Source organism: Trachypithecus francoisi, unplaced genomic scaffold (genome assembly GCF_009764315.1).
Source record: "Trachypithecus francoisi isolate TF-2019V2 unplaced genomic scaffold, Tfra_2.0 Lachesis_group4, whole genome shotgun sequence".
NCBI classification, from domain to species: Eukaryota; Metazoa; Chordata; class Mammalia; order Primates; family Cercopithecidae; genus Trachypithecus; species Trachypithecus francoisi.
The window spans coordinates 63,389,721-63,407,000 of NW_022681469.1; the positions used below are offsets into that span (position 1 = coordinate 63,389,721).

General features: G+C 34.2%; 1 protein-coding gene across 2 annotated transcripts in view; it reads right to left on the reverse strand.

The window, feature by feature from the left end:
- Positions 1 to 17,280, reverse strand: part of SEMA3E (semaphorin 3E) — a 281,858-nt gene that overhangs the window by 9,899 nt on the left and 254,679 nt on the right. For both annotated transcript variants that reach the window (XM_033193243.1, XM_033193241.1), the window contains exons 15-16: positions 14,167 to 14,234; positions 12,529 to 12,668 (exon numbers count right to left, since the gene is read on the reverse strand). In XM_033193243.1, coding sequence (XP_033049134.1) covers positions 12,529 to 12,668; positions 14,167 to 14,234 — 208 coding nt within the window. The remainder of the gene's footprint in view (positions 1 to 12,528; positions 12,669 to 14,166; positions 14,235 to 17,280) is intronic.

Consider the following 17,280-nt stretch of genomic DNA (forward strand, 5'->3'; position numbering starts at 1 on the left):
TATTAAAAACACTTTCCAGTATAAACCTGAAATATGGCACCAATGGTTACCTAGTAGAGACACAGTGAATTGTTTAAAAGCTCATTCGGGGAAACCTATCACACTACGTGGAGGAGAACAAATGTGGAAAAAAAAAAATCTTAATACAAGGTTATGCTGGAAAGAAAGTCATTATAAATAACTCAAAACCATAACATGTAAAACATGTTATATTCAAAAACATACACGATATCAAAGGAGAAATTTAGGGCATTTATATTCAAGAATGAATTAATATTTAGAAGAAGCAAAAGAGGTTTTCGAGTCAACAGAAAGAGAAATAAAAGAGAAAAAATGGAAAAAGTATATAAATGGGCACTTCAGAAAGGGAGAAACCCAAATGTTTAGTGAGAATGCAAGTTAACATTCAACCTTACTAGTAAAGTTAGAAATTCAAATTTAGGCTGGGTACGGTGTTGCACTCCTGTAATCCCAGCACTTTGGGAGGCCGAGGCGGGCGGATCGCCTGCGGTCGTGAGTTTGAGACCGGCCTGACCAACATGGAGAAACTCCTGAACAACACGGAGAAACTCTGTCTCTACTAAAAATACATAATTAGCCAGGCGTGGTGGTGCATGGCTGTAAACCCAGCTACTCGGGAGGCTGAGGCAGGAGAATCGCTTGAACCCAGGAGGCAGAGGTTGCGATGAGCCGAGATCATGCCATTGTACTCCAGCCTGGGCAACAAGAGCAAAGCTCCATATAGAAAAACAAAAAAAAGGAAAGAAAGAAAGAAAGAAAAAGAAAGAAAGAAAGAAAGAAAGAAAGAAAAAGAAAGAAATTCAAATTTGAACAAGGCATTACCCTATAGCCTGAAGAAAGACAAAACTTAGAAAACAAGTTAATACCAAATATTGGTGAGCATGTGGGGAAACAGGAACCCACATGAACTGCTTTGGGAGTCTAGACGGTGCCGAAATTCTGAGAGCAAGCTGACAAAATTACAGAAATGAAGGATGTTGACAAATAACAATGTAGAAACTTGCTCTCAGATCTATAAGGGGTTATTTGCAGAGATGATTGTTAAAGCTGTGATAGTAGGAGTTAATTACACTATGGATGTCCACATTTAGGAGAATTAAGGATGAATTAAGAGCAATGTATACATGCTATGGTATGTTAAGTAACAGTCAAGCAATGAAATAGAGACACAAACAGCAACAGGGATAAACTATAAAAACATAGTGTTGAGTTTACAAAGTAAGAAGGAGAATATAATCTATAACATAATACATTTACTTTTACAGTTCATGCATACTCAAATATTATATACCTGTTCAATTTGCAAACTTATTATTGGACTTATTCCAATCATTTCAACAGAATATATATGGGGAAACAAGGATGAAAGTAGAAAAAGGAGGTTCAGGAAAAACAAAGTCAAACAAGAGAAATTTGTATAAACCAGTCATCACAATGTGCCATAAACTAAGTCGTATGATTAACTAAATTATGCATCTGAAGTGAAAAAAAAAAACAAAAACAAGAGCCAGAAACAAGCAAGCAAAACAAAAAGAAAAAAACAAAATCTCCAGTTGTTTGTAATGATTAATGTGGTTTGACAACCAATAAACTAAGTTTGTTTAGAAGATCTATTCAAATCTAGTATACTATAATCATAGGATTTTAGAAATACTGCTCAAAATTAAATAAAGAGAAGTTTGTGATTAATGGTTTATTTGAAATTTTCATAGATAAGAATCTCAGAATGAAGAGAAATTAAGTTTAAAGAGGATGAAAGTAAAGACAATGTTTGAAAACAAAATTGCACAATATAAGGAACTGTGCAACAACTATAACTGAAGTAGAAATTCAATACTGAATTTCCCAGTAACCAAAGGACAAAAGAAAGTATGATAAATTCTAAGATTTAAAATGTCCCTAAAATATATTTTTAAAATTACTCCTTATAATAAGTACATCTTTCCTGGCACTGAGACTTGAGAAAAATTCCTCTGCATGTTCTTATAAAAAGAGAGGGAGGTTTCTAACAACAGCACCATAATAAATACATTTCCTTTAGGCAACATCTCAGTGTAGGGTGAAGAGACAATGCCTGAGAATAGTTCAATATTATAGCTATTCTGTGGAGTTAAAACAATGTAGTCTAGATATACAGTTCTATGCTGGGATATCTTCATACACATGCATATTTTTATGATCTGGAAGACCATATAAACTATAATTTATACTAGAACAAAAGGAACTTGCAAGTGAAGGGAATTGGTATTTTGGAATATCTACTGTACATATGTGCACTGGACTTTCTGCATTACCATGTTATCCGGTTTAATCAGATGCACAAAGCTAGAATGGTGTCAGTGGCATGAGACTTAGATCCATAACTGATACCATAGATCTAAGAGAAAATGTTTAATTTTGAAATATATTCAATATTCTCCTGGAAAATTAACAGAACAGAGTTCAGTTAAAAACTCTAGATTCATTCCTCTTCTTATGACCACAAGTTGTTTTATATTCTCCATTTATACAATAGGAATTCTGTCTCTGCCATTGTAAAAGGAAGAAACATGAAATTAATGGACTGGCCTCCTAATTATTGCACAACTAAAGAAAATGAGATAAATGATATTATAAAAATACATTTGTCAAGGCTAAAAAATTAAATTCTGAATATTTACCTGTTGTAAAGAGTTGTTAATTTAGAAGGATGAGCACATTTTTTAAATAGACTGAAAAAGAACGTCAAAACTACTAAACAGATGATTCAAATGAGGCAAGAGTTCATGCACTTTACATTATAAAAACAAGCAAAACAAAGAAATAATATTAATGTGGAACAAAAACTGATGCTTTCAGTGTCGTGAGTAAAGATAAAAATGTAAACTTATGGCTGGCTTTGATCCCTTGGAATTACTACCATAGGATAGCATTGGTAAAGGTAAGGAAAGTATGAGTCATCTAACAAACAAAATGGTAAAATAAAAAGGAGATTTTACTTTATAATTCTCCTAGCTTCGATGACATAACCCAGTATTAAAAGTTGTAATTTGTGCACTCCATTTTTCATTGTTTCATTTTTGTAGAAGAAGCTGTCTCCATAGTGCATTGAATTATCAATAAAATTATGTTTTATTTTAGACTATAGGAATTTAGCAAAGAGGCAGTGAACTCTAAGTTATGTGGAATGAGCTGCTCATTGAGAAGTTAACCATGGTTATTAGATTACTCAACAGCGTTTAATTGACTTTGGTGAATGTATTCTACCCTGTAGTTGGTCTGAAGGCAGAGTTGAAAAGTGCCAATTTTGGTACTGAGTAAAACAAAAAATTGAGAGCAAAGCGCAAATAAAGTTTAAGAATTTTTATGTCAATATACATTCATTTTTGCATTTACTACAATAAACATGCATATTTGTGCATTATGTAAGCAGTCTATATAATGCATACAATTAACTATTTTAAAGTGATACACTTTATTTTTAAGACACACAAACACATATTTCCTCTTAAATAGAGAATCCACAATAAAAAGATCAATAATGATCACGGAAAAATTATTTCATGCTTACCAAAGAGATCTACAAATTACAATGCTGGTCTTATGGGCCAGCAGTTTTCTTGTCTACCTTACGCCAGCCTGACATAGGCATAGATGTTAGTTTATGTGTCTTGAGATTGCCCCCAAATTCCCCTACAGGAGATTTGTGTAAATTTATTTAACTCACTCCTAGAACTCAATCTCATTTATTGTGTCTTTGGGATATACTTCGATTTTGTCAGCAAATGATTAAACTCCAAAAGAATGTATTTCAAGAAATTATTCACATTGTTTGATTTTCTTGAAAATCCATTGCAATGAAATTTTAGTTTTAGAACAAAGTGAGAGTTTTTGCACAAAAAGACTTTTTCCCAAAAAAATACAGTGGCAGTTTTCACAACAATATTCATTTTATAGGGCTTTACTGGTGTATGCATTTTTATTTGAGCCTTTAAATCAGGGATCAAAAACTTTTTCTGCGAAGAGCTATATAGTGAATAATTTTGGCTTTGCAAGTCCTGTGGTCTCTGTTGTAGCTATTCAGCTTTGCAGTTGTAGCCTAAAAACAGCCACAGACATTAGGTAAACAAATGGGTGGGTGTGGCAGTTTTCAAATACAATTTTATTTACGATAGTGGCAGAGGGCCAGATTTGGCCCCCACGTCTTTGGTTTTTCAACTTCTGCTTTAAATAATTGTCAGGTTCAGGGGAACCTACTTTTAAAAAAAATCTGGATTAAAAATAACATACTCCAAAGTCAGAACATTTAAAATGTGTATGAAATTGAAGTGAGGAATTACGTACTAATCTTCCGAGTAGCTTGAAGAAACTACAGTTTTCTTTACTATAACTGAAATTACACACAATCACTAGTTAAATTTACATAAATAAAGCATATTTAATTTTTCCCTCATTTACTCAGTTTTAAAATGTAGTGCTTATCCATTTTATAGAAAGAGAAGTGCTTACAGACATACTGCAACTATATCACCTTAACTGTATGTCTTAACAAGAATGAATTTCTTCACTTAGGGATGCTATTCGGTATTAAAATTTTTGCAATTATTATGGAGGTTTATAAATTCAAGTATGTAGAATTGCAGAAATTGAGACTTCAAAACCAGGGTATAGTGGTGATTTGGCTATAATTTTAACAGTTTTGTCCTCTGCTATTACAGAAAAAAATAATTTATACAACCTTCATAGAAGGAAGATTTAGGCTTGTATTTCAGATTAAAACTGTATGTGGAAATATATATAGCCACTGAATTTGACCTTTGGAACTGCTAAACTTAAATTCTGTTGATGAAATTACATTATCCACATAAATGAACCATTTTATTTTCTCCTAATTTAGAGAATGAAGAGTCTCTGTTTTCCTTCTAAGAATTTACCCCTTAAAATTTGTCTGTGATTATATTCTCTCCCACATGTTCTTTATTTTGCTTCATCAACTAGTTGCACATTTCCTCTTTATAGCTACTTCCTTTCAACCTATAAACATGACCAAGTCACCTTTTTACTAAAAAGAAAACAAAACAAAATTTATTTCTACTCTTGTCTACCTTTATGGATCTCTCTCTCTTTGTCATTCAAATATTTTGGTAGAGTACACTAAACTAGCAGTTTCTGGTTCAACAGTATCATTCATCACTTAACCTGTTATTAGACGAATCCTGCCTTAACACCCCACTTAACACATTATCCCTGGAAACTTCGTCCTCGTTTTATGCATTGTTCAAAGAATATTGTTTAATATATCTTATCCAATTCCTTTTTTCCTGGGTTTTATTACACCACACCTCCTAACTTCACTGTTTCTACTTATTTAAGCCATACTGCTCTAGAGGTACTAATTAGTACTAACTAGTACCTCTAGTATTTTGCACCATAAGTAGTATTTTGTGCCATTTACTTAACTTTAGTAAATTAGCACAACCTTTATGAAAAACAATATAGAGATTTATCAAAGAACTAAAAATAGGATTACCATTCAATCTGGCAACCTCACTACTAGGAATGTACCCAAAGGGAAACAACTCATTGTATCAAAAAGATACCTGCATTCTTATGTTCATCACAGCATTATTCACAGCAGTAAAGATATGGAATCAACCTGAATGTCCGTCAATGGATGATTGGATAAAGAAAATGTGGTGGCCGGGCGCGGTGGCTCAAGCCTGTAATCCCAGCACTTTGGGAGGCCGAGACGGGCGGATCACGAGGTCAGGAGATCGAGACCATCCTGGCTAACACGGTGAAACCCCGTCTCTACTAAAAATACAAAAAACTAGCCTGGCGAGGTGGCGGCGCCTGTCGTCCCAGCTACTCGGGAGGCTGAGGCAGGAGAATGGCGGGAACCCGGGGGGCGGAGCTTGCAGTGAGCTGAGATCCGGCCACTGCACTCCAGCCCGGGCAAAAGAGCAAGACTCCGTCTCAAAAAAAAAAAAAAAAAGAAAATGTGGTATATATATGCTATGGAATACTTCTCAGCCATTAAAAACAAATGAAATAATGTCTTTCATAGCAACATGGGTGGAACTGGAGGACATTATCATAAGTGAAACGACTCAAACAGAAAGTCAAATACTGCGCTCTCACTTATAAGTGGAAGCTAAACAGTGAGTCCACTTGGACATAAGGAGTGGAATACTAGAGGCTGGAGACTCCAACAGGTGGGAGGGTGAGAGGTAGGTGAGGATTGAAAAATTGCCTATTGGGTATAATGCTCACTATTTGGATGATGGGTACACTAAAAGGTGAGACTCCACCACTATGCAATATATATGTGTAATAAATATGCACCTGTAACCCCCAAATTTGTAAAAGTAATTTAAAAACTACTAGCTACCTCAGAGAAATTTTGTTAGTTTTAAGTAAGTTACTATATACAAAGCACTTAGAATAGCATGGCACATAGTAAGAACTAAATGAATGCTAACTCTAATTACAACTTATTTTCTATTTTTACTTTCTCTTTTTGAGTTTGTCTTCTAACTTTTCCTTAAATATGTGTTTTCCCCTTGCTTTCACAGTTAGTTCACTTTGCTTTTTATTTCATCACTGTCTAAGGTAAGCTATACTAAAGGAGGCATCACTGCATTGTGTCTAAGGGCCTCAAATTAAAACCAGACTGTCTGGGCTCAAATGCAAACTGACCTCATAAGCTGTGTAATCTTATGCAAGAAACTCAGTCTCTCTGTGCTTCAATTTTTTAAATCTGTAAGGTAGAAACAATAAAAATATCTCCTTCATGGGACTGTTGCAAGGATTAAAAATATTAATCATCCTTGGTACACAGTAAGTCATATTTAAGTACTGATTGTTGCTATATTGTTCTTGCTTTTATTAATTCCTCTGAATTTGAATACTACATTTTTGCTGATATCTCTCCAACATCTCTTGCCATGCCAAATCTTTCCATTGGGTTTTGTATTCCTGAACATGGCTACATAGCAGGACAGCTCTACCTGAATGATTTATAAGAGCTGCCAGTTCAACACAGCCAAAAATTAACTCAACAACTTTCTCCCAAACGTGTTTCTTCCCCTGTATTATTGGAATCATGTTACTGTGCCATTAGCCACACAGATGCTCAGACAATAAACATGTGAATATTTTGTGATTGCTTCTCTTTTATCTCAAATATGAAATTCACTTCATATTATCTCATAAAAATTGAAACCTATCTTCTCCCTTTCTACTAAAACTCATGTTTTTCAATGACTATTGAAATCTCATCCTAAATGTTCTTGACATTCTATTTATCTCCTAAGTCTGTGTGTTCCTAGAATAATTTGTGTACACAGTCAAACTAAGTTATTCTCGTTGGCTTAGAGACAAACCGAAATGGATTCCTTGATCTGTCTGCTCATTTTTGCATCCTCATTTCCAGTCATAATTTACATGTACCATATTGTTTTTCATCTTCATAACATAAGCTAACATTATTCTCTCTACTAATTACCCTCTACTCATCCTTTAAGATGTGGCTCAAACGTCATCTCTGCCATGAATCTTTTCCCAATTGGTTATTATGCCATCTCCCTACCCGATCGCTTGGTTGAGACATTTTTCTTTTTCCTTGGTTTCAACAGAATCTTTAAGGAACACGTATAATTATCTGCTTGCACTCTTGTCTTTATTACAAGACTGTAAACTTCACAAAAGCTAAGACCGTGATTTATTCATTGCCTATTAAAGTAGGCTCTGAGTAGATATTTATTGAGTTCAAAACACCAACTGCAGACAGTTAAACAGATGAGAACAGAAGGTCCAAAATAGTATTCCATCTGAGATGTTAAACAGCCTTCACATTTCTTAATAATGAAAAATATAGCAAAGCACATTGCTATAATGTGTATGAGGCAATTACTTGCAAATCATCTGGTCTTGAAGGCATGAACACATTAAGAGTTTTCTTTAAGCATGAAGATTTATAGTTAATACTGTGTGTTCCTATAACCTCAGTGACTACCTACTCCAACCTTTATCCCCACCCCAACCTACTATAATCTCAATACAATAACCAAAGCGATCTTTTAAAACACAAATGTTAATGGTGTCACAGCCCTGCTGAAAATACACAATGGTTTCCTTTTTAATTCAGAACACCAAAACGCTATGAAATGGCTATAGGTCCCTGCATGAGTTTTCCTTGACCTGACCTCTCTGATGCATAGTCTATTAGTCTCCCTACTGCTCACTAACCTCCAGCCACACTGCTCTTCAGTCAGCTGTTCTTTGAGTATATCACATATGCTCCTATCTCAAGGGTCTTAGCATCTGCTGTTCCCATTGTCCAGAAAGTTTTTATCTCATACTGTTACATGACCTATGCCCTCACTTTTTTCAGATTTTTTTTCCAAATGTCACTTTTATGGTGACCTTCTTAGTGAGAACTTCTATGGCCACCCTTTTAAAATTCCAACCTCTCCCTATAATTTAATCTCCCTTCCATTTTTTTCTTTATCATTATCTGATATATTTAATATCATTCTTTGTCATTATTGTTATTATTTTCTTTCCATGTTCTTCAGAATGTAAGTTCTATAAAGCAGGACATAGTAAGTGCTTAATAAATAAATTCAAACAAAGGAATAAAACATTTCTTTTTGCAAAAAAACACCCAACAAAATGAGATGAGGGACTCTGTATTTTATATCTACATAGGCTCAAATGGTGGCTCACATTTTCTTTGATATAGAAGTCATCTTGTACCACCAATAGGTATATAGTAGAAGCTTGAAAAGGCAATTCGAGAATGGAAATACATTGATGTCTATATTGTGTATGTTGTGTAACGATGGTTCCTGGCATCAGTGCTTAGATTGGGGATGGTTCAAATTAAGGGCAGGTTCTCTGACATCTGAGAATGGGGAGTAGTGCCTTTGTCATCAAGGCTGCAGCAACATTCTCCACTCAACTCTGACAAAGAAAAATCTATATAAGGATCAATCTGACATCAGGAGCATTTTTTAGAAATTGAATCCCAGAACTTCTGCTATAAGCAGTTTTCCATTTGTTTTATGTTCCAAAGCATCTGAAGCTGTATTTGGAATTTTGATTTCAGAAGATTTTGTGTTTTAGTAGAAATTACAGACACCTGGATTTGAACCTACTTTACTAGCTGCAAGTAACCAGGGGAGTTATTAAATATCCTGTGCCTCAGTTACCTCATCTATAAACCAATTCTTTATAATAAAATGGTATATTCCATAAAATGCACGTAGAACAGTCCTTGGCACTGCGGCAATGAATGTGAAGCAGCTCAGCTTTTGAGTTAGGAATACCTGAGTTCAAACGTCAGGTCTGTTCCTGACTTTGTGTATGAGCTATAACTCTCTGAGTTTTAGTTTCTGCATGTGTAAGATGAAGAAAATCATGTCTAACATGCAGTTGTAAGATCTAGGAATAACCTGGTACCTTCTCAGCTCCTGTGTGCAATAGGTACATATAAATAATAGTCTCAGTTATCAATTCTGTTTATTAAGTGTCTTTTCTCTCAGGATATCATAATAATTGATGATATATATAGTATCTGATATATTTAATTTACATTTATAATTCATAGTAGCTTATTATTACTTAATTATAATTAATAAGGTCTTCAAGCCAAGGGAAAACGCTCCCTACGAAGTATCTAGAAAAGTTGGCTTTCAATAAATGCTTATAGAATTAATAAAATATATAGAGATTATGTTCCATTTGCTTTGTTTAAGAAAGCAGGAGTCTATAAAATGCATATTTGAGAGAATCACTATAATCCAGAGTTTGGAAACCAGATAATTGAGTTTATAAATGCTTTCTAACAATTCAGGTATGTTTCTAAAGATTAATTCAGTTTCTAAAGATTAATTTGGGCAAAAACTTTATCCACATGAATATGTTGCTTCTGGATAACTCCAGAGGGCTGAGTTTGAATCTGAATAGACAGACATTACAGAATCAAAAATTTCAGTTAAATAAAAGGAAGATGTATATACTCTGTGGTCTGATAAATCAATGACTTCTCTTGGTTTGTAGCATCAGAGAGGAACCTTGATGAGCATGGTCGGGGTACTCTATAAAGCATTTACCCAGGAGGTAAGAATTAACTAGGTGAAAATAAATATCCCTTAAAATGGTCTAGATTTGATGCGAAAGTGATTTCCTGTCAAAATAAAGATTTGATAAGCAATTATGTTTCACAAAAAAAGAGACGTATAAATGACAATAGCGCAAAATTGTTATTAAAGAACTCACATGCAAAGTTATTCTGCTTTGTGTATACATCACGTATGTTCAGCCTTTAATAAAGTCAGAATTTTGTGTTTTGTCCTGTTCTATATTGTGAATAAATCAATCCATATATAGCTAGGTCCATAAAAGCCAAGTATTAATAATAGTTGATTATAACATAACTTTCGATGCAAAGAGTAAATTCGAAGTCCAAATATCAGCAAATATATTAGTTGGGGAAATTTGAATGTAGTTGAAAATAGGTACTAAAAATTATATGAATGGAGAAGTAGATTATATCAACAATATGAGAAAGAACCTTATAATTGAACATTGATGGATGCAGCATGTCACAATGATTTGGTAAAGATTTCCAAATGAGGCAGATTATGGTGATTTCCAAATTAGAAACAGAACATATTGAGTGAGGAAAACCACTGATAAAAGAATTACTTCACTGTCTTCTGAAGCCATTCGGCTTGGAGGAACTATGGAATATTACCAGGTCCTTTTCTGCCAAGGGAATTATGAGGAATTTAAAAAGCCATTTCACCTCAGATTTGTGAAGTGGAAAATACTTTAATACTAAATCAACAATTTAACTCGGTGCAATATGCTATAACATTTTTGGACATGTGTTTATTCTTATGACATCATGAAGAAAATTTTCCTTCCCTGATTGCATTTCTATATTATTTCTAATAGCCTTTGTTAAGTTGAAGTGACTTTCTTTCTAAAACCTACCCAAAGAACCAAGGATTTACAAATTTAATTATCTCCCAGAATGTACTGTATGATTTTGAACTAGAAACATGTTAGGTTTTAAATTTCACCATAGGCTAAGAAAAAAGGAATAAAAAGTTCAAAGTGCTCCGCATTTGGAATCAGTAATTTTGTGTTCCAATGAGAAATGTTTAATCTCCAGTGCCAAAACGAGGTGAAGCCTTCCATTGATTTACTCTCTATCCAAAATGTACTTATTACCTCTTCTCTGTGACCTAAGGCAGGTCTCTAGAACTCATTTTCATTATTCAACTTGCAACCTTTTCTTTACCGAGGATCATTTTTTTTATATTCAATATTCTTTCTCCCTCTAAAATATTCATTTTTTTTCCACTTGCTATCTTTGTAATTCCACTTTTGTAAAACTGAGTTCAAAGCCCACATCACCAGTGTGATCTGCCTTATCTGTCTGCTTTATGCCCTGGACCTTTTATGACCTGGACTCTTTCTATAGACAGCCCTTGACTCACATTCTTTTATCCAGTAACTGCCTCGTATTCTACACATATGCTTTAAAGCTGCCTATCCTTCCATCTCTACAAGCATCCAAGTAATTCCTCTCCCATCATGTAGAAGATGATTACAGAAATACAATCTCCACCACTACAACTGCTAAAAAGGATGAACAAGTGGGGGTCTTTCCTTTGTTCCCTGCGATCAAGAACACTTATGTCAATGTCTCATATATGATTGAAAAGCTTTCTTACACAACGAGCTTAATGTTGCAGCTGTGTTGTTATTTTAATTCTATTATTATTCATATGTCTAAGACATATGAGTTAATGATAATTAACTTTTGCTATTTCTCTACAACATTGCCTTGGGTGTCATGATTTAAGACTATCATTTTGACAACATGACCATAAAATCATGAGTTATGAGTACCTCTTTTAAAAATTCCTATTTCCGGCCGGGCACGGTGGCTTAAGCCTGTAATCCCAGCACTTTGGGAGTCCGAGACGGGCGGATCATGAGGTCAGGAGATCGAGACCATCCTGGCTAACACAGTGAAACCCCGTCTCTACTAAAAAAATACAAAAAAAAATTTAGCCGGGCGAGGTGGTGGGCGCCTGTAGTCCCAGCTACTCGGGAGGCTGAGGTAGGGGAATGGCGTGAACCCGGGAGGTGGAGCTTGCAGTGAGCTGAGATCCGGCCACTGTACTCCAGCCTGGGCAACAGAGCGAGACTCCGTCTCAAAAAAAAAAAAAAAAAAAATTCCTATTTCCAAGATCCAAATTAATGATTTCTATATATGTGTATAGCATATGTGTATTTATACAGTATATGTCTATAAAAACTCTATGTATATATATTTAAATTATTTTATGTATATAAATCACACATAATAAATAAAACTGACTTTTTAAATAAGACCTGCATAGTACAACAGCTAGCTTCATTTTTCAGCATCCAAATAAATCATCTATTTACTGACCACACACTATACGCAAAACACTATGTTGTGAATGTGCAGCTATGAATTACCTCCTCTTTTCTTGTCTCCCGTCCTTTCTGTACAAACCAGATAACTTTTGCTTGTAAAGATCGTGGAGTACATTCCAGCAAAGTACTGTTGTTCTCTATGCCATAAGCCAGATGCTCTTCAGTCTTATCCAAAGCATCCCCTACAACAGGAACATTAATACCATCTTTGAGACTTAGATTTTACAGGTAAATACATTTTTCAAACATTATTTAGATCCCTGCAGTAACATGATTAACTCATTACTTATTGCTCATTTCTGTAAAAGGTAATTTAAAGGAATTATTTAGAAAGAATGGCACACCAAAGTTTAGGCACGAAACAAGCAAGCAGGCTATGGGGTGGGAAAGAAGTAGGTAACTGAGAGTCTGGTTCCAAAGGATGGGACAGGATAGTCAAGGCAGTAAGAAGCATCAGTGATAAACTCATGGAAAGTCTCTTCCCTTTATTGAGGGCAGAGAAAGGGAACACCAAAGCACAGGACAAAATTTGTAGTTACAAACAAAAGCAGAAACCAGAAATGCAGGCAAAATGCCACTACATAAACATAAATGTGGATTATATCTTGACAAGGGATTGCATTTATCTGGGTGTTGGGCTGCTGCAGTGAGAAGAGAATATGAGACTGAATCAGGGACTTTGTGAAATAGAGCTTGATTACAATCTGTTTTGGACCGGAAAGGCTCTCACTGGACTTGAACTCAAATTTGCATACAGGCAAGTACACTTAGCTGCAGTAGGGAATAAAAGCAAGCAGGATTACTCTCTAAAAAAAAAAAAAAAAGTCCTACTCACCTTCAGAACTGACCCCTAAACTTCCCTCAGATGAAGGTCCTACTTTTCTTTTGCCAGTATTCCCAGAGGCTTGAGTCCTCCACTGAATCCTGAGTCAGCCTGGGGTCCAGCAAAGTGACACTGGAGCACAGTCTCTGGCTCTGTGTATAGCCACCGCTGGTTTCTTATTTGTGGTGTCCCTTCTTATTACTACTTCCTAGTGAGCTCAGTGACACTAAATACAGCCTATTCAACAGTTACCACCATAATAGAAAGAGTCAGGAGAGTGTTAACAGAGAAGTTCTGTCTTAACTTCCTTACTTTTGCCTAAAGATGAAATTTCCTCAATTCCTTGCCACTCAGATACCACCACTCTATCACCTTTCTTGAACCACCAACCCTAGCCCTAACCTTAGTCAACTTAGATAAAAGAGTAAAAGCTTTTTCACTTTATCTATCCCAAAGCTTAGTAGATGACTTGATAGAAGTAATACCAGTTGATAAAATCACTAGAAGCTATGTAACATGGTGAAGATAGTCCCCAGTGTGAGATAAAGAGGTAAGTCATAAGAGTCACCACGGCATCAATCACCTAAAGTATGCAGCATTCTTGTTCTAGGGTTTCATTGTTTTAATAATTGTTTAATAATGAAGCTTGGTGGTAGTACATATAATTTATTTTCCTAATAAAAATTAGATGTCATTTTTTCCAAATTTTAACTACATGTCAGAGAAAAAGAATACTTATTACATTGTTCTAGTATACATGAATCACAAAGAAAAAAAGCACTCTTTTTAAGAAGTTTGCAGTTTATATTCAATGTATTCTCTGAGTAACCCAGAACAATTGATTTTCTATGGATTACCAACAAACTGTTGTCCAAAGCACTGCTGAGCTGCATTTCCATGTCGAACATCTTGTCTCCGGAAACGCCTGAAAGAAAGTAAATGTATTTAGGTGTTCATATTTTTGATTTTCCAGGATTTAAAATGCAGCCAATTGCGTTAAATATACAAGTAGTATTCTGCTACTGAAAAAAATGATCATTCATATGAAATAAGAATAAAATCCAAGTTTCATAGTTTTTCACATTTCCATTATATGTTCTTCAGTAGTTAAGATTTATGTTACCCTGTTCTTTGTTACATAATGTTGAATTCTGGAAACTCAAACAACAATGGAATATATTTCTCTTTACTTTTTGTTAAAAATTTAGTTCAACAAGAAATCTTCTAGTTTGAGAATGTCTTGAGTGGTAAAGTATTTGGGCAGAGAAAGACAATGGGATTAGAAGTAAAGTATTTATTGAGTACAAAACAGTTATTTTGAGTACAAAACTCCCATATATAATAAAGTGCAAATGAAAAAGGTGTTAAAATCCAAATAGTTTGTTCTATAGTCATCATAATCAATTAGTACAAATAGAATTTCTAAAAATAAGAGATAAACTAATAATATACTGTAGTGAGCTTACTTTTATTCAGATGTAACATTGAGGAAGTACATGTCTTTATTCAATGTGATAGTGTGTTCATCATGTTTAGCAGGATGTTGTGCATCGAGTGGGACTCAAGAAATATTAGTATTTTCCCCCTCAATCTGCCTAGTATAATTAGAGTCATTTCTAGTATTTTTTTATTTCATAGATTATTTAGATATATAACTGAAAAAAATACAATATTCTGTATCTCTGGAGAAACTCCAGAATATATATATACATACACACATATAGATGTATAACATTATATATATATAATTCCAGAATATATGTAATATACATATGTTTTGAATATATATAAAACATATGTATGTGCAATTCAAGAATATATATATGACATATACAATATAATGTTTTGAATATATATAAAAACATTAGCCGGGCATGGTGGCTCACGCCTGTAATCCCAGCACTTTGGGAGGCCAAGACGGGCAGATCACAAGGTCAGGAGTTCGAGGCCAGCCTGACCAACATGGCGAAACCCCACCTCTACTAAAAATACAAAAATTAGCCAGGTGTGGTTGTGTGTGTCTGTAATCCCAGCTATTCAGGAGACTGAGACAGGAGAATTGCCTGAAGCCCGGAGGTGAAGGTTGCAGTGAGCCAAGATCGCGCCACTGCACTCCAGCCTGGCAATGAAGCGAGACTCTATCTCAAAAAAAAAAAAAATAGATATATATATAGATAGATAGATAGATAGATAGATATTTAAGTATATAATATAACATTATATATAAAGTGATTTAATATGTAAGCATTTTTTTGAGGAATTAAACAATGGGAATTATCATCAGTATAATAGTATTGAAATTATAAAATCAAGAACTCTGGCATACTTAATTTAGCTTAGAGATTTAAATAGAAGTATTACATAAAGGTGGAAAATACCACTTGCCTCTCTAATTCATGGCATTTCTTCAAGACTGAGGGAAAAACAGAAGGCAAAGCAGAAGTTTTACCCTAGAGGGTGAGAGCATATCTCCCAAAGTGACAATGAGATGCTTTAACCATATGCAATGATGAAATTTGGAAAAGTGAACCAGATTCAATTCCCAATACCACCACTAATGTTCTGTATGATCTTATGCATATTGCTTCCCTTTCCTGACTCTTTGTGTCCTCCCATGTAAAATAGAGGTGGCAAAATGACATCTAAAATCTACTTCAGTCTCTTTGTTTTTTTCATTTTAGGGTGTCCTTACTGTCTCTAAATAACAATAATAGAATGCTATTTCAAGAGATCAAGTGCTTTCTCACACAGGAGTTCAGACCTTATTTAACAAATTAATAGATATTGAAAACTGGGGCAGATGAACATCTGCAATCAATTTTTCGGATTATGACCTGTATACAAAAGTACTTTTTAGTTTTAGTTTGTTTGCTTTTCTTAATGCAGAGATCACTGATTAGAAAACCTTACCTAAAAACCTGAGATTTTGCAAAGTTAATATTAGATCTGCCACATGTATCATCCTACTGAACTAGATTGAAAATAGAGCTTATGAAAAAACAACAAGCAAAAGTAGAAAGTTGCATGATTCTATATTGTTTTACACTAGCATGTACAACTATTATACAACTAATAGCAGATTTAGATGATAATTAAAATGTTGTTGTTAATCCCTCACTTTGTGGAGTATTGCTTCTATATTGAGAACCTGAAGCCTGATGAGAAATAATGAATAATGGATAGGAATAAAATCAATGAAATAAGAAATGGCTTACACTTTGCAGAGATAGTGTTGTATAAAGATTATTTTACAAGTGATATGAGGACAAGGAAGCTACAATCAAATAATTCTGGATAAGCAAGGTCAAGAACTGAGTGCAAAAATATTGCTGAAAGTTATTGGAAACATACATTTTAAAAGAAAGATATCACATTTTCCAGCAAGGTTTCAGTTCATTTTATACTATTCCAGTATAGTTGTCCTTTATTTCAGTATAGATATATACACATACATGTATATATATTACATATACATATATGACTGTGTATATGTAATATATATATTACATATATATGTAATATAGACGTATATACACACATATATGTGTATATTATATATACATGTATATATATATGGAAAAGTTTCAGAAAGGTTGAACAAAGTTGCTTTCATCCTCAATGTTGCGTATTATTCTTATATCTCTAGTCTCTTAGAAATTTTTAAAGAGAACTCTGGAAATAGACAAAATACAAGAGCAAGGGGAAGAAAAAGATTCTAGCATTATAAACCATACTGTATTTTGGAAGATCATTTTAAACAAGTGGTTTGGATTGTGAATTAATGTTTTTCCCCTGTTGACTCATTTTCACTCTGTGAGCAGAGAAGTATTTATTTTAATGACCAATTTTCAATTTCTGCTTCTATTCAGGTCTTATGCAACAACGATCTGCTATAAAAGCAAGCTATTTTACCTTCATGTGTTGAAACTTATCCAAAAATTCTCCCCCAGGGGTGAGTGATGGTTCAAAAG